The sequence below is a fragment of the Vulpes lagopus genome, chromosome 6 (genome assembly GCF_018345385.1).
Source record: "Vulpes lagopus strain Blue_001 chromosome 6, ASM1834538v1, whole genome shotgun sequence".
NCBI lineage: Eukaryota > Metazoa > Chordata > Mammalia > Carnivora > Canidae > Vulpes > Vulpes lagopus.
Window position 1 is genome coordinate 84,018,875 of NC_054829.1, and position 27,549 is coordinate 84,046,423.

General features: G+C 40.9%; 1 protein-coding gene across 1 annotated transcript in view; it reads left to right on the top strand.

The window, feature by feature from the left end:
- The first annotated feature begins 8,626 nt into the window (after positions 1–8,626).
- Positions 8,627–27,549, top strand: part of CDS1 (CDP-diacylglycerol synthase 1) — a 68,248-nt gene continuing 49,325 nt past the window's right edge. Inside the window, exon 1 of the mRNA XM_041759166.1 lies at positions 8,627–9,250. Coding sequence (XP_041615100.1) covers positions 9,134–9,250 — 117 coding nt within the window. The 5' untranslated portion in view covers positions 8,627–9,133. The remainder of the gene's footprint in view (positions 9,251–27,549) is intronic.

Consider the following 27,549-nt stretch of genomic DNA (forward strand, 5'->3'; position numbering starts at 1 on the left):
AAGAAGCCCGATGCAGGACTCGATCCCAGGACTCCAGGATCACAACCTGAGCTAAAGGCAGATGCTTTAACCACTGAACCACCCAGGTGTCCCATAGTTGGCATATTATTAAACAATATGCTCCAAGGCATATTATTAAATTAAAAAATATGTTACAGAATATTATGTAGCACATATATGTATATGACATATAATATATAATGTAGTGTGTTTGTATATATAATGTATATATCTCTATATATGTGTGTGTCTGTATATGTATATATGTATACGAATATATGTATATGAATAGATATAAATATACATATGTGTGTGTGTATATGTGTGTGTGTGTGTGTATATATATATATATATATATATATATATATCAGCAAGGAAGTCCAGCAAACAGTTAAACAATGGTTATTTCCCAGAAAAGTAGTATATTTTCAGGAAGAAGGAAAGAAGACTACATGTTATTATATACTCTAGATAATACAGATTGTTTAACTTTTAGCTTTGAGTATATACTCATATATCATTTGTAATTGGATGTGTGCGTACACAGATAATAAAAAACAAATCTACATATTGGGATTTCAGTTGGTTCTTATCTCTGAATCTCATAAAGTACCTAGCATAGTGCACTGACATTGTAGGTACATAATAAATATTTGTTACATCCATGTAAAGAAAACAGATATGCATTATCATGGCTGCTAAAGTATAATTTCCAAAAATCATGAATCATAAATCTCATGAAAATATGAAATGAACACATGCAAAAGATTTTAATGCATTAATTAATGAGGGAGCCAGAAAGATATTAAAATCAAATGGTATTTTGACTTAAAATGACTTATATTGTCTATCAGACAAAATTCACTTATGTTGTCATGAACAAGAACCATGTCCATGATCATTAGTTTTCCACAAATCAACTTTCATCCCTACAGAGTTATAAAATAGCCTCAGTGATCAACTACAATTGCTATAGACTGAATGGTTGTGCCCCCCCACCAAAATCATACGTTGAAACTGTATCCTCCAATGTGATGGTTTTAGAAGGTGGGCCCTTTGGAAGGTAATAAGGATTAGATGAGGCCAGGAGGATAGAGTCCTCATGAGTAGGATTGGTGACTTATAAGAGTCATTAGATAGTTTGTTTCCTCTCTCTGCTCTCTGCCAACTGAGGATTTGAGAAGCCAGCAGTCTGCAACCTGAGAGAGGTCCCTTAAAAGAACTCAACCAAGTCGACAACTTGATCTTAGACATCCAACCTCCAGAACTGTGAGAAATACATTTCTATTGTATATGGGCCACCCAGTCTGTGCTATTTTTGTTATAGCAGCCTGAGATGACTAAGACAACAAAGGTGCATTCCGCTATAGTACCAGATAACCCCCAGTGGACCTGCTAGGCAATGGCTAACATCCACTGCAAGGATCTTTTTTGCTTCTTTTCAAAACGTTGCTAATTTTTCCTGACACCATTATGTTAACAATCATCTGTTGTCTTGATGTTTTGGAACACTTATGAATCTCTTTTCTGTTGATGATTCCATAGTTCTGAATAATTTCTTTAATCCATATATATGCAAATTGATACTCTTCATGCATTCTCTCTCTCTCTCTCTCTTTTAAAAAGATTTTATTAATTTATTCATGGGAGACACAGAGAGGCAGAGGGAGAAGCAGGCTCCTTGCAGGGAGCCCGATGTGGGACTCGATCCCAGGACTCGATCCCAGCCACCCAGGCTGCCCAGCCTGCTTTCTTTAAATGTCTGGCGCCTTTTTTCACTTTTGTGTTAAAGTAAAGCTGGAAATATCACATCATGATACTGCCTGTGGGTGGGGTTGGTCAAATAAAGGAAGTTGCTTTGAGAACTGGATAAGATGCAGGTCCCAGGGGACCATGCCCTAAACCAAAGGCAGATGCTCAACCACTGAGCCACCCAGTTGCCCCAGGGAGCCTGCTTCTGTTTCTGCCTCTCTCTGTGTCTCTCATTAATAAATAAATAAAATATTTTTAAAAAAACCAACACAAATATTCATTGATCAAGATATCAATTATTGTTGTTAAGGGGATGGATGAGATTAATCTTTGTAATTTGGGATATTAATATTAATTTAGGAACCAATAAAATATCTTAAAATATGATAAAAATATTTTTAGTAAATCAAACTGTAAGAGGGGCAACAGACATTAGATATTACCAGAGATATATCTAACATTAGAAGTCTTTTTTCAGATGCAGGAATAAAATAGATTAACTAATGAAATGAATTTTTAAACGTGCTTGCTAATGATATTTTCCAAGCCAAAAATTAGTCTAGCAAAAAGTGTATTTGTTTGTTTTATTTTGGGTTTTGTTGTTGTTTGCTATGAGAATATATAAATGTGGAAAAGTTTTTCAAGTTTTTGAAACCTTAATAATATTATAGTTATATATTAAACAAATATCCTTACTGAAAAGAAAAAAGATGTATGTAATTAGGACCCATCTGGAAAATCCCAGATATGTGATATTCCTAACCAACCAATGCCAATCTTTAAAGTGCTATATGCTTCGCTGACTCAATTAAACCATCATTTTTAAAATGCACCATTATTTCATGTTCTGCTAAGACAAATAAAATAGCCAATTCAAATAAGATACAATGTTTTCTTACCACATCAACTGTAAGACACAGTTGGTTTGTATGATTTTAGAGAGGTTGAAATGTAAATAAAAAGGGAGTCCTAGGGGCACCTGGGTGGTGCAGTGGGTTGGGAGTCTGCCTTTGGCTCAGGTCATGATCCTAGGATCCTGGGTTTGAGCCCCACGTGGGGCTCCCTGCTCAGTGGGGAGCCTGCTTCTCCCTTTCTCTCTGCAGATCCCCCTGCTTGTGCACTCTCTCTTTCTCTTTCTCTCTCTCTCTGGAATAAATAAATAAATAAATAAAATTTAAAAGGGGGAGTCTTAGAAGAAATATGGCATTTGTTATGTCTTCCAACAGACATGAATTATAGCTTTTATTTCTCTGCTCAGTAAGGATTTTTTTTTTTTACAGAAAGTTCTTATGGCTATTATTGATTGCATCTTTTCAAATTATTTTTCCCTTTTTCTATTGAAATATAATTAATATACAGTATTATATTAGTTTGAGGTGTGTAACATAACGATTCAACAATTCTCTGCATTACTCAGTGCTCACCACAATAAGTGTGGTTATTCTCTGTCACCAAACATTATTACAATCTATGGACAATATTTCCTATGCTGTACTTTTCACTTCCATATCTTATGTATTTTACAACCAGAAGTTTGTACCTTTTTATCCCCTTCACCTATTTCACACACAGCCCCACCCACCTCCTCTCTGGCAACCACCAGTTTGTTCTCTGTATTCAAGAGTCTGGCTTTTTGTTTGTTCCTCTCTTGGTTTCTTTGTTCATTATTATTATTACATCTTATAAAGAAATGAATCCCGTTGTTAAAAGTATAAGTAAATAAAAGTTTGTGAAGAAAAACCTAAGTGAGAAAGAGAAGCTGTGGCAACTGTGGCACCCAGTGGCTGCTGCCCTCACGGAAATGGTTCAAGCTATGGTGGCTTGTCCCAATGGGTCCAGTAGTTGGGACCTCATTTGGCTGGTCTGGCGTATGGCTTGGACTCTAGTCCTGGCTGCTGCTTAGCATCTTTTGTTTCTACCAGTTTTCTATATGGGTTCTTCAGCTTTCGCAACAGTTCTGTGAGCTTCTTTCAGTAAACTCCTCGTCTGCCTACATCAGCCTGATTTGCAACTAAGAACCTTGACTGGTATTTCTGGATTTCAGCAATTTGTTGACCGAGACCACTGATATAATTAGGAACAAATCCGTAATTCAGACCCTCTAAGGACAGTTAACCAATCTCTTCCACTTCTCTAAACGACCACCTCCCAAAGAGATATAAATCCAGCCAGATTCAACATTAACAGAATAGTTGAACCACGCAGTATCAAAAGGACCCCTAGATCTATTCTTTTAGTACATAACTCAAAAAGTTACAGAGGGAATATACTGCCTATTTTATAAGAGAATTAAATCACCAAAATAAAATTTGCTGAGAGTTATTCTGATTCATTGGAGAAGCTAGAAAAAGAAGGAACTTGCAAGTTACCACACCATATACAAGCTACACGGCAGGAACGGATTCCAGTTAATGATAGGGACTGCCAATTTCATTAGTTTTACTACCACTGAAGGGTAAAGCAAAAATTAATTAATTTGATAAGCTGATGATTCCTTTGCACTTATTTGCAAAGTTGCCCTACTCTGTTTTATAATTTCTATCCACCTTACCAAAACAATGTTGGCATATCCTTTCTGCTTCAAAGTATTCTGGGGGAGTTGAGGCTTCATTGAGTTTAGAAGTTGAACATTGTTCTTGAGAAATGCAACTTTTAGTAATACAAATGGTAATCACAGATAACACTCGCGTAGTGCTTCACCATGGGCAGGCACAGTTCTAAGTATTTTATATATACTAACCAGTGTCATCTTCGTAAGAATTCTAGGAGGAAAATATTATTACCCTTATTCCTATTTTAGACACAAGGACACTGAGGCACAAGGGGATTAAGTTACTTGACTGATAGTACAGGCCAGTATGTGGCAGACCTGGGATTTGAACTCAGGTAGGCTCTCAAGGTCCTGTGTTTAGTTGTTAGAATAAGTTGTCCCCTTGTAGAAATTATGTTTCTGCTATGACCTATTTGCAGTACAGAGTGGGCGCAACAGAATTTGAACTATAAAAACCCAAACCCAGGGGGATCCCTGGGTGGCGCAGCGGTTCGGCGCCTGCCTTTGGCCCAGGGCGCGATCCTGGAGACCCGGGATCGAATCCCACGTCGGGCTCCCGGTGCATGGAGCCTGCTTCTCCCTCTGCCTGTGTCTCTGCCTCTCTCTCTCTCTCTGTGTGACTATCATAAATAAAAAACAAAACAAAAAAAAACCCCAAACCCGGGCAGTTTACATACTGAACCTCAGATGTTTTTACCTTGTAAAGTGGGAATAACAATAATTGTCCTGCCTACCTCACTGGTTGTTGAATAGAATAAATCATGTATATAAAAGTGCTTTGTGAAGTGCTACATTGAAGAGTTATTACTTAAATTTTGAATGGTCATGTCAGTAAGCATACGGCTCCAGCCGTATGTGATGTTTCACAAACCAAACTGGGTTACAGCTAGAAGATGGCAGAGCTATGCCTGGACCCCGTGGCTGCCCTGTGCTTCTAACTACACCACTACCCTCATTCCTCTGATACTTGGTAGTACATCATGAATTTCCTGTGTCATTTCATTAAACATAAGAATACAAACAGAAATTATCCTTCAAGAATTTCCCACAAAATGGTTCTCTGGTAGGCCTATACCAGAAATTTCTACTACCAATTTACAAACTGACAGAGGGCAACAGAAAAAGATAGGTCAGGTGAGGAGAGCTATAACATTGGTGTTCAAGCAACCGGAAATGACTCTTGCCTGAGGAAGATTTCTTCCTCCCCCAGCAAGCTGGGACATTCCAGTCAGGGGCCTTTGAGGCTCTGACGTGGAAAGCAGCTCAAATCCCACACAGGAGGAGAATGTTTATCAGTCTGGGAACATTCTCAGGGAAGACAGTGGTAACAGGTCTCCCCACTTCATCCAGTTACCACTCCAAGCAAGGTCTGTCCATCTTTGGGTAAAATCAAACTAAAATAAAAACCATATAAATAATAATGTTAGTATTCTCCCTCTTTCCCTTCTAGCAAATACCCTGCTGGGGGTTATAAATCATCCCGATATCACTAAAGTAGAGAATCTATAAACCAACCAAGAAGTATTGGCAAAGTGTCTCCTGTGTAATTAGACCATGCACGCACTTGTGGTTCACATGATGCCCTTTAGCAGATTAAACTCTCATAAAACTAACAGGTGAGGACTTCGAAACCATTATATGCCAGATTTTGTGTCACTGTACATAAGTATAAGAAACCTCAAGAAGTAAGCTCCTCGAATGAAGAAAAATGAAAGATAAAAATGAAAAAGCACACCTGAAACTAATGTAACATTGTGTATCAAAAAAAAAAAAAAAAAAAAGACACCAAGAAAGTCTGAGAACACAGAACTCAGGAAGGCCATTTGTGGCTGACTATGTATCATAATATATCTGAAGTAAAATGTGCAAGTCATTACTAGAACCCCCTTTTAATACATACTAAAGTCAATCTTTCTCTTTTCATATAACTGAAAAATGACAAGTGAGCACCTACCTTAATCCAAAAGAGATCTTTCCATTGCAAAAGCACAAATACCATATATCTTTCCTGGCTATGCTGCACTCATTCATTTCTTCATTCACTTCTTCAACAAATGTATTCACTAGAAGGGAGTAGGGGCCAGCACTATGGCAACGGCTCGGCCTATGAAGATGAATTAATTACGGTTCTTGCTGTCTGGACTCAGTATGATCACTCGACAAGTGGCAATAATTATAATGAAGAAGACAAAGAAATTACTATCTCAGCTGAAATTCAGGAAGTAGGCAGAGCTTAAGGAAAGGTGAGGTAAAGTAGTAAACCAGTCTATTTTGGTGGTCTCTGAATAGGTCTCACTTTTCCTAGGTCAGGGAATATCATTTCTTTTTTCATGCACTTTTGTCCTTTATTGTTCCCTCCTGCTACTTCTCTCACCCTTTTTTCCTCCTGCAGCAAAAGGAGAAGAAAGCCAAAGGAGCTATTTGGTTGACTAGGGAAAAGAGAAGGAGGAAACCTTACAGGTATTTTGCTATGGTAGGTCCCCCTTTCTTGAGGCCTGGGGGAAAGGAAGGACTGGGTTCTGAAAAAGTGAGATTTTAGTTGCAGAATCATGTGTGAGCTGGAAGGGACCATAGGGGCATTATCCGTGTAATAGCTGGGGACATTGAGGCTTAATGACTAATTCAAGCCAATGAGCGACATCAATGAGACTGGAACTCGGGCTTCTTAACTTCCATGAAGGCCAGAATGGACCAGTGGAGAACTTCTCATGCCCCTTTTCACTGAGTTGGGTGAAGGAGCCAGAGATGGAAACTTCACTACTGCCTTCAGTAGCCTTTTCAACCTTATGTTCTTGACAAGTGGGTAGTTCTTCATTTCTGGGCCTTCAAAGAAATGGAGGACAATTGATTATTAATCTAGTCACCCCTAGTATTCTGTTCCTTTAAGAAAACCTCACTATGACCATCTCTCAAAGGATTTTTTTCATATCTTTTATCATTTTTGTTATGCTTCCCATAAATCTGATTTCCCCACATCCTTTTGAAAATGTGATGACCTGGGTCGCCCGGGGGGGGGGGGGGGGGCTCAGCGGTTGAGCGTCTGCAGTGGGCTCAGGGTGTGATCCCCGACTCCCTGGATGGAGTCCCACATCGGGCCCCTTGCATGGGGTCTGCTTCTCTTCCTTCTGTCTGTGTCTGTGCTTCTCTTTCTCTGGCTCTCATGAATAAATAAATAAAATCTTAAAAAAAAAAAAAGAAAAAAAAAAAGCAAATGTGATGACCCAATCTGAACCTAGAACCTTAAAGATTTGTTTGGTGAAATAAAATAGTGTGCTTGTGCTCTGGTCTTTAATGCATCCTACTCTGACTTTTACTTGTTACTAAATTTTCAGAACAATGTGTTAGTAATGACCTTACTGATTTTCAACGTGTCAGTAATGACCTTGAGAAATCTGTATCGTTGATTTGTCTTAAGGGTGTCTTCCTGAACATTGTTCCGTTTGTGTGACGGCCTGTGTCCCCACACTTCTCCCTCCCCACCCCCCATTCGTCAGCCTGTCAGTAATGACCAGGTGGTGGATACACGGCAAGAAAACTAATCACCTTGTAACAGGATTTGGAATGGAATTAATGCGGATCTTGTGCCCTTCCTGTTCCAACTCTAGCAGCCCAAGGTCCCCGGCTGCTTAGAGATTAGCCGGTTGGCAAATGCATCCCGAGTCATTTCAGGGTCTGGGTTCTCTCTGGACCGTAGGCAGTGAACGCTGTGAGGTCCAGTACTCGAGTTTCTAGGAGGCAGAGCTTGGGTCTGTTATTGGAACTGGCCAGTCCAGTCCAGGACGCCCCGTGCGGGTAAATGCATCTCTTGGCATCTGTGCTCAAGGTGATGACACTGGGTTCAAATGCCGCGAAGTCAACGCGTTCATCCTGCCCGACAAGTTTCTGCTTCTGGACGCCTCTGAGGCTCCGCCACGCCGCGGTGCAGCAGGGGTGCGGCCGCCGAGTCCCCGGCAGGGGTGCGGGGAGCCGGCAGCAGCCACCAGCAGCCACCAGGCGGGCGGGCGCGCGGGCGTCTCGGGGAGCTCCTCCAGCCCCGGCTGCTCGCGGCCGGCCTGCAAGTCCTCGGCTTCTCCGCTAAGCGCGGGGCTCGTCCCCCGCCACCTCCCGGCTCCCCCGCCCTCTCTCCGGCGGGCGCGGCTCCCACCTGGCTGCGGGCGCGGGCGCGGGCGCGGGCGCGGGCGGGGGGGGCCGCGGGGGCCGTGACGTCAGCGCCCGCGAGGGAGGCGGGGCTGTGGGGCCCGCAGTGCAGCGCAGAGGGGCGGGCCGGGGCGGGGCCTGCGGCGCGTGACCCGGCTGCGGCGGCCGGAGCCCGCGGAGGTGTGGGGGCCGGAGGCGGGGGGCGGGCGGCGGGGGGCGGGAGGCGGGGCCGGGGCCGGGGCGGCGGGGCCGGGGCGGCGGGGCCGGGGCGGCGGGCGCCAGGTGAGGCGCTGGAGCCGCGGCGCTTCCTGCTTCGCTCCCCGCCCCTCCTCCTCCTCCCACCTGGGCCTCTGCGGGGAGACGCGCACCTGGCAACCGGCGGCCGAGCCCCGCGGCGAGCCCGCCTGCTCCGCTCGGGCCGGGTGCCCCGAGCCGCCCGGGCCCCGGCGCTCGCCCCTCGCCCCTCGCCCCTCGCCCCTCGCCCCTCGCCCCTCGCCGGCGCCGCGCTCGCCGGGGGCGGCCTCGAGCGCTCGCTCGTTGATGCCGTTTTGGGGGTGACCCGGCGCGGCGGCGGCGCCTCCCCGCTGGGGCGTGTGAGCGGCCGCGGCTGCCGGGTGGCGGAGCAGCAGCCGGCGCGGCCCGCGCAGCTCGGGCTTGTCTCGGGGTCTCGGGCTCTCGGGGCCGGCGCGGGCGATGCTGGAGCTGAGGCACCGCGGAGGCTGCCCCGGGCCCGGGGGAGCGGGGCCGCCGCCACCCCGCGAGGGAGAGGCGGCCGGCGGCGACCACGAAACCGAGAGCACCAGCGACAAGGTAAGTGGGGGCGGGGGGCGCGCACCTGCGCCTGCCGGGTCCTGCTGGGCCGGGACGCGCGGGAGCACGGCTGGGGCCGCCGCGCCCTCCCCGGCCTGGCGCAGTCCCCCGCTTGCTCGGCCGGGGCCGGGGCCGGGGCCGGGGCTTCGCCGGGGGGACCACGGCCGCCGCCCGGTAGCTGGGGGATCCGCGGCACCGCGGTTCAGCCCCACGCCCGCGCGGTTGCCCCTCCCCGGCGGCGAGGCCGAGGCCGAGGCCAGACGCGGGATGAACCTGCCACCGCGGTGGCTGCCGCCGGGCACGTCGTCTCCGCAGAGGAATAAAGTTGGGAAGGGCCAGAGTTAGGACGTGCGCCCTCGCCCCTGACCTGTCCTCGGATCCTGACGCTGGAAGCGTCGCTGATGGCGCCCCCCCCCCCGCGTCCCCTGCCCTTTCTCTGATGGTAGATTGGGGCGGGGGACGCGGGGGAGGGTTGAGAGTATCATACACGTGACACAGTCGCAGTCCTGCAGCTTCTTGGAGTCCAGGACAGGGCAGCTCTTCGTCTGTAGTGGACTTCATTTGACCTGATAGGCTAATTCATGAAGACTTTTTTTTTTATTTGATTTTTATTTATTTATGATAGAGAGAGAGAGAGGCAGAGACACAGGCAGAGGGAGAAGCAGGCTCCATGCACCGGGAGCCCGACGTGGGATTCGATCCCGGGTCTCCAGGATCGCGCCCTGGGCCAGAGGCAGGCGCCAAACCGCGGCGCCCCCCAGGGATCCCCTTCATGAAGACTTTGAACTCCCATTCTATTAAAGGGTAGAAAAACAGTCAGGGTTCAGCTTATTCCACAATCGAGTGGTCCACGTAGGAATTTTGGGAAAACAAAGCACTTTTATGATCTTTTAAACTAGATGGAAATTGATCTTTCAAACTAGATGGGAACTAGATTGTTTCATAAAATCTGTTTATGAAGCTCCATTGTATTTTAGAAGCCCGAAGCTCTTAAACTATTCCTAGAAGCTTTCTTTTCTAGAGCAGATACTGCCGTTTGAATTACAGAAGTGAAGTGGATTGCCCAAGGTCAAGTCAGTGGCCTTTTGGAAGTAGAATGTATTTCCTGATACCCTTTCTTCTGGTTTGTACTGTTGTTGAGCCTCACTGGCAGTTCTGATTGGGGGGGGGGCGGGTTCCACCTGCAACTTGACGTTGATGAACTTGATGTACCCAAGTTAAAAAGCCCTGGTAGGAACATGACGGGGTATCGTGCAATAATCAATTTAACAGTGATTTCAGGAATGAAACTTTAGAATCAGTGGGATGACAGATCCTTTTATTTTCTACTCTTGATAACAGGAGGAATAAGATGAGAATCTATGATAGAACATATGTGTCAAGGAATTACACAAAATATATAACAGTTTCCAATTACTGAAGGTTGGTGTTACAAAGCTAGAAACAGTGAGCTGAGAATAGTCTTTGTGAAGACTGCCTTGGAAACTAGACCAAAAATAGAATTAATTAGGTTGGGATTTGTTTTGTTTTAGCACTGGTATAGTTTAGAATCAAGGAAATACCGGCTTCCCCATGTTGACTTACTTAACCGCCAGAAGCTAACAAGCTTTTAATCGGAGAAAACATGTTCAGGAAGTCATGCATAAAATAACTTTTGAATTAATTTAGTTTCTTAACACCCTAATGTATTTAAAAATGGAAACTACTGTGGTTTAACTCATTAGAACTGTTGTCTCTAGCTATCTGTGAATGGGTTACCTCACTATGTATTTATTTATTTATAAATACGGTGCTGTTGGTTTTCATCAAAACATACCCAGCTGGATTTTGTTTTCTGAGAGTAGATGTTGCCGTCTATTAAGATTCCTTAGACAACAGTGAGCATTTTCAAACTAAAATATTGCTGCACTTTTAGTTTATCACAAGGAACCCTTGACTGGGCAAGCTCTGAGACATTGAACTCTATCCCCTATCTGTCCTTTCTTATCAGGGTGTATATTTGAATGCACCTGTATTTCCAGGTCAAGGGCTGTTTTAAAATCAGTTTGCACATCAGAGGCTAGTTAATATTTGGTACATTTAAACTGTTTAAGTCTCCTCTCCGTTCAAGTCGAAGTGAAGGCAGAGCTCTTGGGGAATTAATGAAGTAGAGGAGGTGCATTATATTCTGCTGTTCTAGTACACTCCCATACCATTTTGTAATCTTTTTACAGTAGTGTTGGTAACTTGACATTCTCATTGTTCGGGACCTGGAGACATGCTGGGAGAAGGCTCTGTGCTCCAGAGAATGAGCAAGTGAAAAAGTGTGTCTTACTGCAGGGTAGTGTTTCCAATTGTTAAATGCTGGAGTAATACTTGAAAGATGACAAGACCATCTCCTCAAGGAAACTCCCAGGAGACAGATGAGTTAGATATATTAAAAGTCTCAACAAGGCTCATTGTTAGCATAGGGGGTCTTCTTGGACTCTATATTGGAGACAACATGTAAAGCTTTAAAGAGGAGGTGAGGGTTGAGCTTGGAATGAAAAGATGCCTGAGGACTCATCAGGTGTGCAAGAGTTGGGGCAGGGCGTGAGGAACTGTTTCTTGAGTCAGCATTCAAAGCGTAGGGAACTGAAATTTGTTTGATAATCCTGGAGCATAAACTGTGTATATTTGGGAGGTGAAGTTGGGAGATTGAGAGTCGTGAGAAGGAGGTTAGGCTTTATTTTGTGGACCCTGGGAAGTCACTGGAATGTTTTTGCAGAGACATTAGCCTGTCACTCTAGCAGCAGTCTGGAGAAAATGTTGGAAGCTGGAGACACCTGCTACAAAGAAACCAGATAGGAGCGTATTGCAAATGTATTAGATATGATATGATGAGAGCTTGTAGTGGGTCTGGTAGGGACAGGGAAATAAGAGTTGAGAGAGAATGTATATTTTAGGTGATGGTTATGGGACCTAGACTAGAGTGATCACAGTAAGAGTTATACAGTAAGAGCCTGCTGGCAGATGTACTTTGATCCATAATTTAAGAGATTTTAAGGGAAGAAGCAGAAATTTCAGGGTAATTTTGCAGGTTGAGGGTAAGCATGAGTGAATTGGGTTGGGCAGGGTTTGTCGTTCTCTAGAATAAGAGAGGTGATTCAAGGTGGTGATGGAAATTAAGATGAAAGGTCAGGTCTCTGAAATGTTAACTTTTGATTAGAATAGTGACGGGAGAAAACTGAAAACAGGATCTTGGGAGGTGCCCATGTATAGAGCGGAGTTGTAGATGTAGGGAAGGAACCAAGATAATGAGATCCTCTGAGCTGAAGGAAGAGGGATTGCTTAGAGAATATCATTAATACTATTTGGGAATAAAGGTGAGGCATAGAACACTAAGTTTAGCAAAAGATCCTAGTAGAAGCCAAGGTTTTAGGTTAAAGAATGTGGGAGGTGAAGTACTGGTAGCTGGCAGTGAAGTGGCAGTGAAGGGGAGTATATGATTGCAGCTAGAGAAGTTGTTCAAGTGAAAATTTCCTTTTTCAAAGGAGGGAAGATAGTTATTTGTATGAAGGAAATCAAGTGAGAGTAAAGATGCTGATGAGGATGGGCAGGCCTAAAAAAGAAACAGACATTGTGTAGAGAGTACAGTAGATTAGGGTATCCAAGGAAAGGAAAGAAGGAATGGAGAGTGGATATAGAAACGTTTTGAAAAGCAGAAAAGGGGAGATCAAAGTATTTAATGCTTTTACTTTTCTTTTTTTTATAATAAATTTATTTTTTATTGGTGTTCAATTTACCAACATACAGAATAACACCCAGTGCTCATCCCGTCAAGTGTCCCCCTCAGTGCCCGTCACCCATTCACACCGACCCCCCGCCCTCCTCCCCTTCCACCATCCCTAGTTCATTTCCCAGAGTTAGGAGTCTTTATGTTCTGTCTCCCTTTCTGATATTTCCCACACATTTCTTCTCCCTTCCCTTATATTCCCTTTCACTATTATTTACATTCCCCAAATGAATGAGAACATACACTGTTGTCCTTCTCCGATTGACTTACTGCACTCAGCATAATACCCTCCAGTTTCATCCACGTTGAAGCAAATGGTGGGTATTTGTCATTTCTAATGGCTGAGGAATATTCCATTGTATACATAGACCACATCTTCTTTATCCATTCATCTTTCGATGGACACCGAGGCTCCTTCCACAGTTTGGCTATTGTGGCCATTGCTGATAGAAACATCGGGGTGCAGGTGTCCCGACGTTTCATTGCATCTGAATCTTTGGGGTAAATCCCCAACAGTGCAATTGCTGGGTCGTAGGGCAGGTCTATTTTTAACTCTTTGAGGAACCTCCACACAGTTTTCCAGAGTGGCTGCACCAGTTCACATTCCCACCAACAGTGTAAGAGGGTTCCCTTTTCTCCACATCCTCTCCAACATTTGTGGTTTCCTGCCTTGTTAATATTCCCCATTCTCACTGGTGTGAGGTGGTATCTCATTGTGGTTGTGATTTGTATTTCCCTGATGGCAAGTGATGCAGAGCATTTTCTCATGTGCATGTTGGCCATGTCCACGTCTTCCTCTGTGAGATTTCTCTTCATGTCTTTTGCCCATTTCATGATTGGATTGTTTGTTTCTTTGGTGTTGAGTTTAAGAAGTTCTTTATAGATCTTGGAAACTAGCCCTTTATCTGATACATCATTTGCAAATATCTTCTCCCATTCTGTAGGTTGTCTTTTAGTTTTGTGGACTGTATCCTTTGCTGTGCAAAAGCTTCTTATCTAGATGAAGTCCCAATAGTTCATTTTTGCTTTTGCTTCTTTTGCCTTCGTGGATGTATCTTGTAAGAAGTTACTGTGGCTGAGTTCAAAAAGGGTGTTGCCTGTGTTCTCCTCTAGGATTTTGATGGAGTCTTGTCTCACATTTAGATCTCTCATCCATTTTGAGTTTATCTTTGTGTATGGTGAAAGAGAGTGGTCCAGTTTCATTCTTCTGCATGTGGATGTCCAATTCTTCCAATGGATAGTCTTTCCTCCTTGATCGAATATTAGTTGACCATAAAGTTCAGGGTCCACTTCTGGGTTCTCTGTTCTGTTCCATTGATCTATGTTGTCTGTTTTTGTACCAGTACCATACTGTCTTGATGACCACAGCTTTGTAGTACAACCTGAAATCTGGCATTGTGATGCCCCCAGCTATGGTTTTCTTTTGTAAAATTCCCCTGGCTATTCGGGGTCTTTTCTGATTCCACACAAATCTTAAAATAAATTGTTCTAACTCTCTGAAGAGAGTCCATGGTATTTTGATAGGGATTGCATTAAACGTGTAAATTGCCCTGGGTAACATTGACATTTTCACAATATTAATTCTGCCAATCCATGAGCATGGAATATTTTTCCATCTCTTTGTGTCTTCCTCAATTTCTTTCAGAAGTGTTCTATAGTTTTTAGGGTATAGATCCTTTACCTCTTTGGTTAGGTTTATTCCTAGGTATCTTATGCTTTTGGGTGCAATTGTAAATGGGATTGACTCCTTAATTTCTCTTTCTTCAGTCTCATTGTTAGTGTATAGAAATGCCATTGATTTCTGGGCATTGATTTTGTATCCTGCCACGCTACCAAACTGCTGTATGAGTTCTAGCAATCTTGGGGTGGAGGCTTTTGGGTTTTCTATGTAGAGTATCATGTCATCGGCAAAGAGGGAGAGTTTGACTTCTTCTTTGCCAATTGGAATGCCTTTAATGTCTTTTTGTTGTCTGATTGCTGAGGCGAGGACTTCCAGTACTATGCTGAATAGCAGTGGTGAGAGTGGACATCCCTGTCTTGTTCCTGATCTTAGGGGAAAGGCTCCCAGTGCTTCCCCATTGAGAATGATATTTGCTGTGGGCTTTTCGTAGATGGCTTTTAAGATGTCGAGGAATGTTCCCTCTATCCCTACACTCTGAAGAGTTTTGATCAGGAATGGATGCTGTATTTTGTCAAATGCTTTCTCTGCATCTAATGAGAGGATCATATGGTTCTTGGTTTTTCTCTTGCTGATATGATGAATCACACTGATTGTTTTTTTTTTTTTTAAGATTTTATTTACTTATTCATAGAGACACACAGAGAGAATGAGAGGCAGAGACACAGGCAGAGGGAGAAGCAGGCCCCATGCAGAGAGCCCGACATGGGACTCGATCCAGGGTCTCCAGGATCACGCCCAGGGCTGCAGGCGGCACTAAACCGCTGCGCCACCGGGGCTGCCCCACACTGATTGTTTTACGAGTGTTGGACTAGCCTTGCGTCCCGGGGATAAATCCTACTTGGTCATGGTGAATAATTTTCTTAATGTACTATTGGAGCCTATTGGCTAGTATCTTTGCTTTTACTTTTCTCAGTAGAGTCTGAGAACCACAGAGCTTTGAGGGATCTTAGAAGTAATTTAGTTCAACACAGTCTCTCTCTCGTATATAAATATATATATATTTTATATAGAATTAAATATATATTATATATTTTATATTTATTTTATATGTTATGTTTAATATATATAGTAATAATAATAAACTTGGTCTAGAGTGTGGTTGTTATTTCCCAAAATGACCTAATGCAAGCAGCAGAGCTGGAACTAGAAATCATCTCTGACTGGGATCTGTTTAGTGTTATTTTAAGGAGTGTGATATGAAATGACTGAGAGGCAACTAGTAGAATTATCACTCAGTGCAGATTCAGTTGAACTAAAATAACACAAATTTACTATGTACCAAATTAGCATAGTTCTTAACTCAGTAGCGTTATTGGTCATAGTAGTTGATGCTTGTAGAGTGATTTAGAGTTCACAGAGTATTTTTGCATTATTGGGGAGGAAGACTTTGCTCCTCAAGTCCTTCTAGATGGACTAAGAATGAGATTGAAATAGGACAGATAAACAAGAGAATATAAAATTTAATTTTATATGTACAGGGAATCAAGACAGACATGGAAATTCCACAGCCAAGCAACATGAGGTATACGTGGTACACAAAGAGAAGAGGGTGTATATGGTATATAAGGAGAAAGGGAGTAGGGATCTGGGATTTTGGAGGGAAGGAATGCAATTTCACAGGAAGATGATAAAGAGTAAGTGTTCAATAAATGAAATGTTTGCTGGTCCACTGAGAAACAATGGGACATGGAGGACTTTGATCAAACAGGCGTATCTAGGTCCCTCCCTATCATACCTAGTTTGTAGTATAATATAGTTATCTGTGGTGATAGCTCTCTACCTGGAACAGGTCTTCTATCTAATTTCTTTTATGCGGTTGAGGTAAAGACTTTTCCTGTCTGCTGGGTTTTGATTGCTTTTAATTCAAAAAAATCTTCAAGTCAAAGTGTCCCATCTTGGGGCTGCCTGCTCTTCACCCCTAATGTCTTACTTTGTTTCTCACAACTACTATATGTGTTAGGAATAGCCATCATTTAATGGCCGAGAATAAGAAAGGCAGTAGGTGTGATTTCGGCCTGGAAATGCCAAGTCAAGAATGCCAAAAGAACAAACAAATCAGCAAGACCAAATTGAAGTGACTGACCACAAGTTAGGGTAGGCAAAGGAAGTGGACTGAAGGCCAAAGTGAGCTGTTGAAGCTCTGAGTGGATTGAGAGGGATGGAGCAATTGGAAATCAAGCTAAGACCTGATTTCCTAGACCAAAATTGGGAAAGAAGGGGGTGCACATGGAGGTTGTAGCTAGTAAAGGGGAGCACATGTTGAACAGTGTGCATGGGACAAGGTCCCTGGGATGCTTGTATGTGAGGCTGCTACTTTAAAAACAAAACATTTTTTTTTTTTTTAATATTCATGAGAGACACAGGGAGAGAGGCAGAGACATAGGCAGGGGAGAAGCAGGTTCCCTGCAGGGAGCCTGATGCGGGACTCAATCCCAGGATCATGACCTGAGCCAAAGGTAGATCCTCAACCACTGAGCCATCCAGGTGCCCCGAGGCTGCTGCTTCAATACAGGTTTTGGCTTGTGAAGTTGAGGGTGAAACAGTCTGGTCAGTTAATTTCTGTCCTTCCTCATTTCAGATGTGTGTAGTTTCTTTCATTAATAACTTTAATATTGTTTTAAATAAACTTTTAGTTTTGGAACTTGTGTTTCTGTAAAATCTTCATTTTGGCACACTTCTCTATGGGTTGTCTTGGTATCACCTGTAAACATTTCCCTTTTTTTTCATTAAAATCTAGGCCATTAATAAATACTTTAAAAAAATTTTATTATTATTATTTATTTATGATAGTCATACAGAGAGAGAGAGAGAGAGGCAGAGACATAGGCAGAGGGAGAAGCAGGCTCCATGCACCGGGAGCCTGATGTGGGATTCGATCCCGGGTCTCCAGGATCGCGCCCTGGGCCAAAGGCAGGCGCCAAACCGCTGTGCCACCCAGGGATCCCGTTTAATAAATACTAATATTTGTATATAGACATCTAGAATACTGTTTAAACTAATATTCCCCAATTGTTGATTAATTATTAATTGATATTACCACCTAAGTAATTTTCCATGATTCTTTTGTCATTTGCAGCACACTCATTTTATTTAACATTTTTTGCTTGCTGGCTCCTAAAATATCACCAACCAATCAATTGATAAGGTAAATGTGAATTTATGGCTTCCTGTGTTGAGGGAGAACAGTACCTCAATAGAGCTTTGGCAGAGTCTTGGAGTGGGAAAGGCAGAGTGGGATTTTAGTGAGAATTGGAAGTTTGGCTTGAGGCAGATCTTTGGACTGTTTAGGAATGAGTAAAGACCACAAATAACAGTTTGGGATTGGTGGCAACAGCCATGTAATGATTTAAAGGCAAGCGTTCAGAGAATCTTAGAAAGAAACTTATTTGTTGATGCTTCCCATTTAAGAGTTGATGTGTATTTCAGAAGTTCTTTTGGTGAACAGTGATATCCAGACTGAGTGTCCAGGAATAGGAAAGTTGCGCTAATGTAGACAGGCACATTTTAAAGTCCTGTTAATGTAGTCAGTAAACTTTGTGGAGGTGAGGGGGTGTTAGTTTCTTTTCATATCTTTAAATTATGTTTTATATTTTTCTTGGGACATCTAAAGAATATCCTGGTGTTGCCATATGAATTTTTATTTACTATTTGTGATCTTGTCTTGTTTTTAGAGGTTTTATTTATTTATTAATGAGAGACACAGAGAGAGAGAGGCAGAGACACAGGCAGAGGGAGAAGCAGGCTCCAAGCAGAGAGCCCGATGTGGGACTCGATCCTGGGTCTCAGGATCAGGCCCTGGGCTGAAGGCAGCGCTAAACCGCTGAGCCATCCAGGCTGCCCTGTGATCTTGTCTTTAAACGGTTTATTTTCTTAATATTTTGAGAAGTTTTATCATATGATGTCATCAGTTTTATCAGGCTTTGGATGTGTACTGCAGTGGACTTTTTGATGCAAACAATATTTTGTCATAAATATACTAGGGAAAAGTCAGACAATTTAAAGTAGTACTCTAGAAAATTATCTCATAAAGAAGAATAACATATATATGTAAAGTGTGATTATCCTTTATGTTAATATATATGCAGTTTTGTAAAACAGACCTTCACATGTTTCTTCATAGATAGCACAGGTAAAAATAAAGTTGTTTTCTGTTTGTTTTCCTTTACTCTGTAGTTAGGAATGTCTTTTTATTTTTTTTTTTTTTATTTTTATTTATTTTTTTTTTTTTAGGAATGTCTTTTTAAAAAAATACAGGTTTTGGTCCAGTATAAGGAAAATAGGTCATTTAAGAATTTGTATACATACATGTTTTATGAGGCTTGCCTGTTTCTGTGCATTCAGTAAATACTTGTTGGATGCATATTTTATTTGAAGTTCTGATTAAAAGTTTTCTTTTTTGTGGCTCTTTATACCTTTGAGAAAAGGGGCGAGGCCAGGATTTGTTTGTTGTTCAATAACTAATTGTAGGATATATACTAATTTCTTGGACTTTGGACTTTAGTATATGGAATAAAGGTAATAAAGTAATTTATAGTTTGCAAAATACTCACTTGCACATAATGCCAGTTTGAATATCTTAACAATTGTGTAGACAGGAAATAGCCTTAGTTTATGCCTGAGAAAACCGAAATTCCTTTTCCAAGGTCATATGATATTAAGAGCTGAGATTTACCCTAAATTTTGTAAGAATATGTAAAGGAGGAAATTAGGTATGTGGTCTTAAATTTATAAAATTAATTAAAATACTTTTTACTTTACTATTAAAACCTTTTTTTTTTTTTTACTATTAATAAATATTAAAAAAAATTTTTTAAAGTAGCAGCCTCACATACAAGCATCCCAGGGACCTTGTCCTATGCACACTGTTCCATATGTGCTCCCCTTTACTAGCCACAACCTCCAAGTAGAACCTTTTTTTTTTTTTTTTTTTTTTTTTAACTATTACCACTTGTGTGATTTTCTTTTAAACTAATTTGGCTTTTCTGTTCAATTAGAACCTTTTAACTGAAAACCTATAAATCTGTGATTTTAAGTACCTGGATTCAAATCAAACAAAATAGTTTCTAGGGACGCCTGGGTGGCTCGGTCTGTTGAGCATCCCGTTGTTGATTTCAGCTCAGGTCATGATCTCAGGGTCATGAGTTTGAGTCCCATGTCAGCTTCTACGCTGGGCACAGCCTGCTTAAGATTCTCTCTCTTCTTCCTCTGCACACCCTCCCCCCACCATACACACTCTCTCTCAAAACAACAACAACAAAACCCAAAATAGTTCCTTTTTCACTTATTTTTGTGATTGATTAGGAGAAGAAGTCATACATTTTTACTTTATAGGCATTTACATTTTGATTCATTTAGTTGGGAGATGTTTCAGAACTTATTTAATGAGAATGATGTCAGATTTTGAAGTGACTCCAGGAAAGTAACTAATTTCATTAGTGACTAATTGGTTATTGATCATATGCCAATTTTAGTTATCTTTCGAATTGTTTACTAGTTTTCTTGTCCACAGGAGAGGTCAAAGTTATTTTTCATGTCATGTCATAGAATGTTTGTTTGCTTAAGACTCAGAACTATCAACATTATTAAGCTTTCTTTTAAATATAAAATTGGAATGCACAGAGAGAAACAAGAATCTAGGCCAACATGAGGAGCTCATACCAATGGAAATTTAAAGTTCCTTTGTGCTAACTTGGTGGCTAGGAAAGCAGTGTTGCTTTTCTGTTTCCTAGCTATGCTTGCTGTTGCCTTTATTTGCCAGGACCTATGACCAGCTATTGAAGAGCTTTATGTAAAGCTGATAAAGCCAATCTGACTTCATCATCTGTCTGTCCCAGGTGAAACCAAACCTTGGCAGCTCAGATTGGGCTCAATGCCACCTTCCTATTCTAAGCAGGTAATTTGAAAACAATGTAGTTCTTTGGGGCAGCAAATATTTATTAAGCTCATCTGAGGCTTAACATTTTACCTCAAAATACAAAAATCCATATCTGGAAAATCAAATTAGTTTCCTGTCCCTTTCAGGGTTTTTATTTTTATTTTATTTTCACCCATTTACTGTGTTCGTACATGAACTGTTTCTGTGTTGTCTTTGAACAACTCTGGGACACCATTCATGTAGGGATTAGTGTAGATGGTGCCCCCTGGAATTCTGCATGTGGTGGTGCTCCTTATAATAATTTATATTGATTGTTATTAATAAATATAGAATTGATACAAAAGGATCATGATTATAAGGAACCCCATAGGCATCTAACTAACCACAGCGTGAATTTTCTATTTAGTATTTCCTTCTTTTGGTAGGTTTACAACATATTTATATCCCTGGTGTTGTGTAGTTCTGAATTTTTTCCTAGATTTTTATTACAAAAGTTTTTTTTTTTATTACAAAGTTTTTAATGTGGAAAAGTTAAAAGACTAGTATGGTGATTATCTGTCACTCAGCACTTAGATTTAACAATTGTTGAGATTTTACCAGGTTTGCTCTATCTTGCCATATATGCATATGCAAATATTTTGCTAATGAGCAAAATATTTGAAAATAAGTTGCAGATCTCATGGTCCTTCACTCCTAATATTAAATCATGCATCTCTTGAAGACATTCTGTTTTGTAACCACAATACCATTATCATATCTAAAACAACTAACAATAACTTTCTTATCTACAAACAGTTCATATTCATATTTTCCCATTTGCTGCCAAGTGTCTATTTGAGATTCCTCTCTTTCTCTACCCTTTCCCTTCAAACCAAGATCCAATCAAGGTTCACACATTGCAGAAAATATCCAAGGACAGATTTAATCACTCTTAATGCATATACTTGTTTTTCTTTCCAAAAAGCAAGATGAGCTGTAAGCATTCTTTCTCTTAGCCCTAAGCCCTACGGAGAGCCCTGCACTAATATGATCTCAGATAGAATGCAAATTTGTGATAATAGTAATATTTCACATTTGAATAAAACTCCTCAAATTTCTGAGCTCGTGTATATTATCCCATGGATTTTGCCCTTAGAGATCTTTATTTCTAATTTGGAATTTAACACTCATATAAATGAAACCATAAGATCTAATAAGATTTATCTAGTAAGATTTTAATATGTAATAGAATTGGGTGTCATTAGGGGAAAATCTGAAGGAGCCAAAAATTTAGCAAAGATTTAAAACAGGCCTAGAGGGGCACCTGCCTGGCTCAGGTGGTAAAATGTGCAACTCTTGACCTCTGGGTTGTAAGTTTGAGCCCACCTTGGGTGTAAAGATCACTTAAAAATACAATCTTAAAAAAAGAGGCCTGGAAAATAGATTGGATATGAATATTGTAGGTAGCATTTTAGGAATGGCAAAAAAAAAATAGTAAGAACAAAGGTACTGTAGATTGGGAGAATCAGCTTGATTCTATTTGGGGGTAGAGATGACTAGTTACCATTTCCTCAGGACACACTCACGGGGCTCCTTGTTGTAGGAGTGGCCATAGTGGGCAACACTCTGGTGGGCAAACCAGAAACCTCACTGGTTTCTGTGTCATGTAGGCTGTGGCAGAGGTAGGCTGCTTGAGGGGCATGAGCAGCACAACTGGGCTGGGGGGCTCTGAATTTAGTTTCCAGTTGCTACTGCCAAATCACCACAAATCCACTGTCTTACAGTTCTGGACATCACAAGTCCAAAATGGGTCTCACTGGGCTGAAATTGAGATGTTGGCAGGACTGTGTTTCTTTTGGAGGCTCTTGGGGAAAATCTGTTTTGCTGCCTTTTCTAGCTTCTAGAGGCTGCCTACATGCCTTGGTTCATGGTCTCTTCCTCCATCTTCAAAGCCAGCATCACTAAGACCTCTGTTTCTGTCATAACATCTCTGACTCTGACTCTCCTCTCTTCTCTCTCACCTGAAGGACCCTGATGATGATATTAAATTTACCTGGATAATCCAGGCTAATCTCCCCATCTGAAGGTCAGCTGATTAGCAAACTTAATTCCATGTATTACTTTAATTCTCCTTTGCATTGTGACGTAACATATTCATAGGTTCCTCAAGACGAGGACATCTTTGGGCACCCTTATTATTCATTCTTCAGGGAGCTTATGACAGGCTCCCTGAAGAAAGATTTTCTAGAATTGATATCAAAACTGAGACCTTAAACAAACAAACAAATAAAAAAACAAAAAACCCTAAGACCATCAAGATAAATAGATGCTAGCCAACAAAGCTATGCTCTGAGGAGGAAACATTATTATAAGAGGAAAATGTCAAGAAGTTAAGACTGTTCTTTCTGCGCATGCAAGAAGTTCAGTTCCACAGAGCATGAAGTGGCAGGTTGGGCATACTGAGAGCCCTGGCTGGAGAGTAAGAGGAGGTTGGATTTGAGCAATGGGAAGTTTCTGGAAGATTTTAAATGGGTGATTGACAGAATCAGATTTGCTGTTTACTAAGGCATCGTTTTTACAGATTTATTTGATAGAGGTAGAGAGTGAGCATGTGGGAAGGTGGGGGCCAGGTGGGGGGAGGAGAGAGAGAGAGAGAGTCTTAAGCAGACCCAAAGCCTAGCAGGAGCCTGACTCCGGGCTTAGTCTCACAACCCTGACATCACGACCTGAGCTGAAACCAAGAATCAGATGGTTAATGGACTGCTCCACCTAGGCACCCCATCAAGGCATTTTATGTGTTGCTGATGCATATTGAATCTTCTCTGATCCTGACACTGGACCTACTAAATAGTGTGATGTAATGCCTGATCAGAATAGTATCATGGTGCACTGGAGTATAAGTCACCTCTTTCCTTCAGTGGGTGATTAGAACAGGGCTGCAAAGATTTGAGGACCAGTCTTTTTCTTTTTTTTTTTTTTTTGTCTTTTTCTTTTTAATTCAAATTTGAAAAAGGCAAAGAGGCTTTATCAATCATAGTAAATATAGGATAGGACCGTAGAGCAGGTCACTGAGATAATCAGATTTCTATCTGTAGAATGTAAAACATTCATCATCATCACAAAGGTCTTGAAGACCCCTGTATGCCAATCTTCACTTAGTTCACAGTACTGCTGACTCACCAGGAAATAAATCAGTTTAGTCTCCCTCCCCAGCACAGATATAAGCAATTCTGTCCTCTGTTCACTTCTTGTCCTTGAAGAAGAGGAATCCATGTGTATATGGACACAATGAAGGAACCAAAAGAAGATGCTGAAATTGGAAATATAACCTAATATTCTTTCAAGTAAGAACTGCTTAGCATCAAGATTTTTTTTCAGGCACCAAGCTGTTTTACTTATAATTTCCTTCCCCACTCATAGAATAAGACATACCCCAGGAATAAAGATAATCTGTTGTTAATCTTACAATAATTTATATCACCTGACTTCAAGATAAAGGTAATGAAATTTTTTAAAAATTCACTTTTATGGGAGAATTACGGGAGACCAAATAGAACAAGATCAGTAAACTTTGCTTGATGGGCTCATAGGATGAGAAGGTTCAATAGGGAAAGAAGAGACTTCTTGTCAGGGAAGTACAGTAAAACCACTGTGGAATGAATGTGTGTAATATCCTTAGGAAAGGACTAATAATGTAGAGAGGAAGTGAGGAATGCAGCCTGAAATATAGGACAAATGTGTTTGCAGATGGCTTATGATTCCAAAATTGAAGTTGGGATTTTCATCTTATAGAGAAAGAAATATATTTTTGAGAAAATTCATACGTGCCTTCAAAAACTGATCTACAGTGATCTTTCACAATATACATTTTTATAGCTTCATGATTTTTAAAAGCCCTCCTCCTTTTAAGCACACTTGAAGGTTTCCATTTACTTGGTTGCAATTTTAATGTTGAATTAGTACAGGGATCGACATGAACCTCAAGGAACCAGTAGTGGAGAAGCTGATCCTGACTGACTTACTTTTTAGGGAATCAGATATAAAAGGATTGGAAAGTGTGAGTGATTTAATATATTATCCTTTATTGAATTCTAAACTGCTGCTTACCATAATTAGTTTAGAACTTTTGGAACCATGATCTTGTATGGACTGGAGCCATTCCCTCCTTCCTATCCTTGAATCCCCAGCATTGGGATGTATTTCGGTTCTCTTTCCCTGACCACTGGCTCTTGTGTGCTCTTCAGGAGTCATCATGAGTTATAAATGACATACACTAAGCCATACAGACACTGCAAAATTTTTTAAGTTCTAACGTGTATAACAGTGTGAATTCATCACCGGAATCAAGATAATAAATAAACATATCCATCACCATGAAAGGTTTGCTCCTGCTCTTTTGTAATTCCCCCCTCAAATCCAGTTAACCACTGATCTGCTTTCTGGAACTACAGATGAGTTTGTGTTTTCTAGAATTTTTATATAAAGCGAATACTATACATACAAGTATGCATACAAACATACATATGTACTTTTTTTTTAAAAAAAAACAAGGCTCATGCTCAATGTGGGGCTTGAACTTATGATCCTGATGTCAAGAGTTGCATGGTCTACCAACCAGCCAGGTTCACATCTCACATCTCAGGTCTACCTGAGCCAGCCAGGTACCCCATATGTACATTTTTATAGGTCCTCTTTATTCAGTGTACTTATTGTGACATTTATCCATATTATTACTGAGTAGTATTCCTTTGCATGATGTAGCTCAACCTGTCCTTTTCCCTGGTGGACATTTATTTCCAGTTTGGAGATATTTCAAATAAAGCTGCCATGGGAAAAGAAAAAAAAGCTGCCATGAACATTTGTGTACAGTCTTTGTGTGGATATATACTTTCATTTCTCTTGGGCAGATACCTAGGAATGGAATGACGGGGTCATATAGTGGATGTATATTTAACTTTTTAAGAAACTGCCAAACTAAAAAAAAAAAAAAAAAGAAACTGCCAAACTATTTTCCAAAGTGTTTTTACCATTTTACATTCTTGCCAGTGAAAGTGTGAAAGTTTCAGTTTCTCCACATCTTCTCTAACATTTGGTATGTTTTTATTTGTTGTTGTTTTTTTAATTTTAGCCATGTTTCTCAATGTGTAGTAGTATTTATATGATATTGATTTGGATTTCCCTAATAACTAATGATGCTGAACATTTTTTCATTCATTTGGTTGCCATCATGTATTGCCTTTGGTGAAATATCTATTCAAATATTTTGCCCATGTATTATGAGATGATTTTTTAAAATTATATTTTGAACTCTTTATGTATTCTGGATTCAGGACCTTTACTTGGTATCTGATTTACTTGATTTCTAGCATATGGCTTGTTTTCTCATTCTCTTAAGAGTGTCTTTTGAATTAATTTTTGTAAATGGCGTGAGATGTGAACCAAAGTTCTTTCACTTCCCTTTCTTTACATATGGACATCCAAATGTTCCAGCATCATATATTGAATTACCTTTCAACTTTGTTGAAAATCAGTTGGCTGTGTATGTGTGGGTTTATTTTTTGGGCTCCTTATTCTGTTCCATTGATCATTTTTTCTTTCATACCTATACCACAGCTTGATTACACCTTTATTTTTTTTTAAAGATTTTATTTATTTATTTATTCATGAGAGGCACAGGGAGAGAAAAGCAGAGACATACATAGGCAGAGGGAGAAGCAGGCTTCATGCAGGGAGCCCCATGTGGGACTCGATTCTGGGATTCCAGGATCGTGCCCTGAGCCAAAGGCAGATGCTTAACTGTTGAGCCACCCAGATGTCCCATGATTACAGCTTTATAATAACACTTAAACAGGTAGTGTTAGTCCTTCAGCTTTGTTCTTTTTCCATGGATGCTTAGGCTCTTCTAGGTCCTTTGTCTTTTCATGTAAATTTTAGAATCAGCCCATACATGTCGACCAAAAAAAAAAAAAAACCTTTTGAGATATTTATTGGGATTACATTGGATGTATAGATCAATTTGTAGGAGAACTGTTCTTTAAATTTCCCTCCTGCATGGTTTCAAATCCCAGCTATATTGCTGAAAGCTGTGTAAAACTTGGGCACTTAGCCTTTTGGAACCTAAATTTTTTCACCTAGAAAATGGAAATGATTATTTACCTACCTCTATGGTAATGTGAGCAGTAAATAAATCAATATTTTTAAAGTGCTTTTGCTCTTATTTTCTAAATATACTTCTGTAGAAATTAAATTTACAGGAAAATAAACTTACTTTTTTAACTTTGAGCCATCATTTCCCAGACATATTTTCATTAAAATTTAATATTTGGAAAATAGTAGTCCTTCATAGTCAGCAGCCTTCGATTCATGTAAATAAGTGCATCTGAGGTCTCATGCAAGGTAACTTGGCCAAGACTACTCAGCAAGAACAGATGAGAACTTCTTATTTTTAATCTTAAATATTAGCATGAGTTGACAGACTCAGTTTATTCAACATATTTATGTAGTGTCTAATAAATAAATGTCAGTCACTGGGCAAGTTCCTCTCCTGGCATCTTGGGATTCAAAAATGAGGCCAGTATTTCCACTTCTCACAAAGCCTTTGGACTATTGGAAAATGAAGATAAGCAAACAAATAATTTTAATGTAAACTAATAGGTAAAAATTAAGGGGATTGTGGGAACATAGTTGAAGAGCAGCTAACCTGGAGCTAGGGGGTCAGGGAAGACATTTCAAAAGGAAATGACCTGAAAGCTGAGGTCAGAGGATGAATGGGCAATAGCTAGGTTTGAGAAATGGAGAAGGGAAGATTGGAACTGGGATCCAGAGAGAAAAAGTGTACAGTTTGTACTTTATACGTAGAACAAACATCTGGATTCAAGAGAGTATGGCACTGTGTGAAACTGGGCAGTCATCAAAGAGTGGCTGGGAGAGCAGGGTCCCGTCATGAAAAACAGTAAAAGCCATGCTAAGTAGTTTAACTTTATCCTGATGATTTTAGGCTGTGAAGTAGT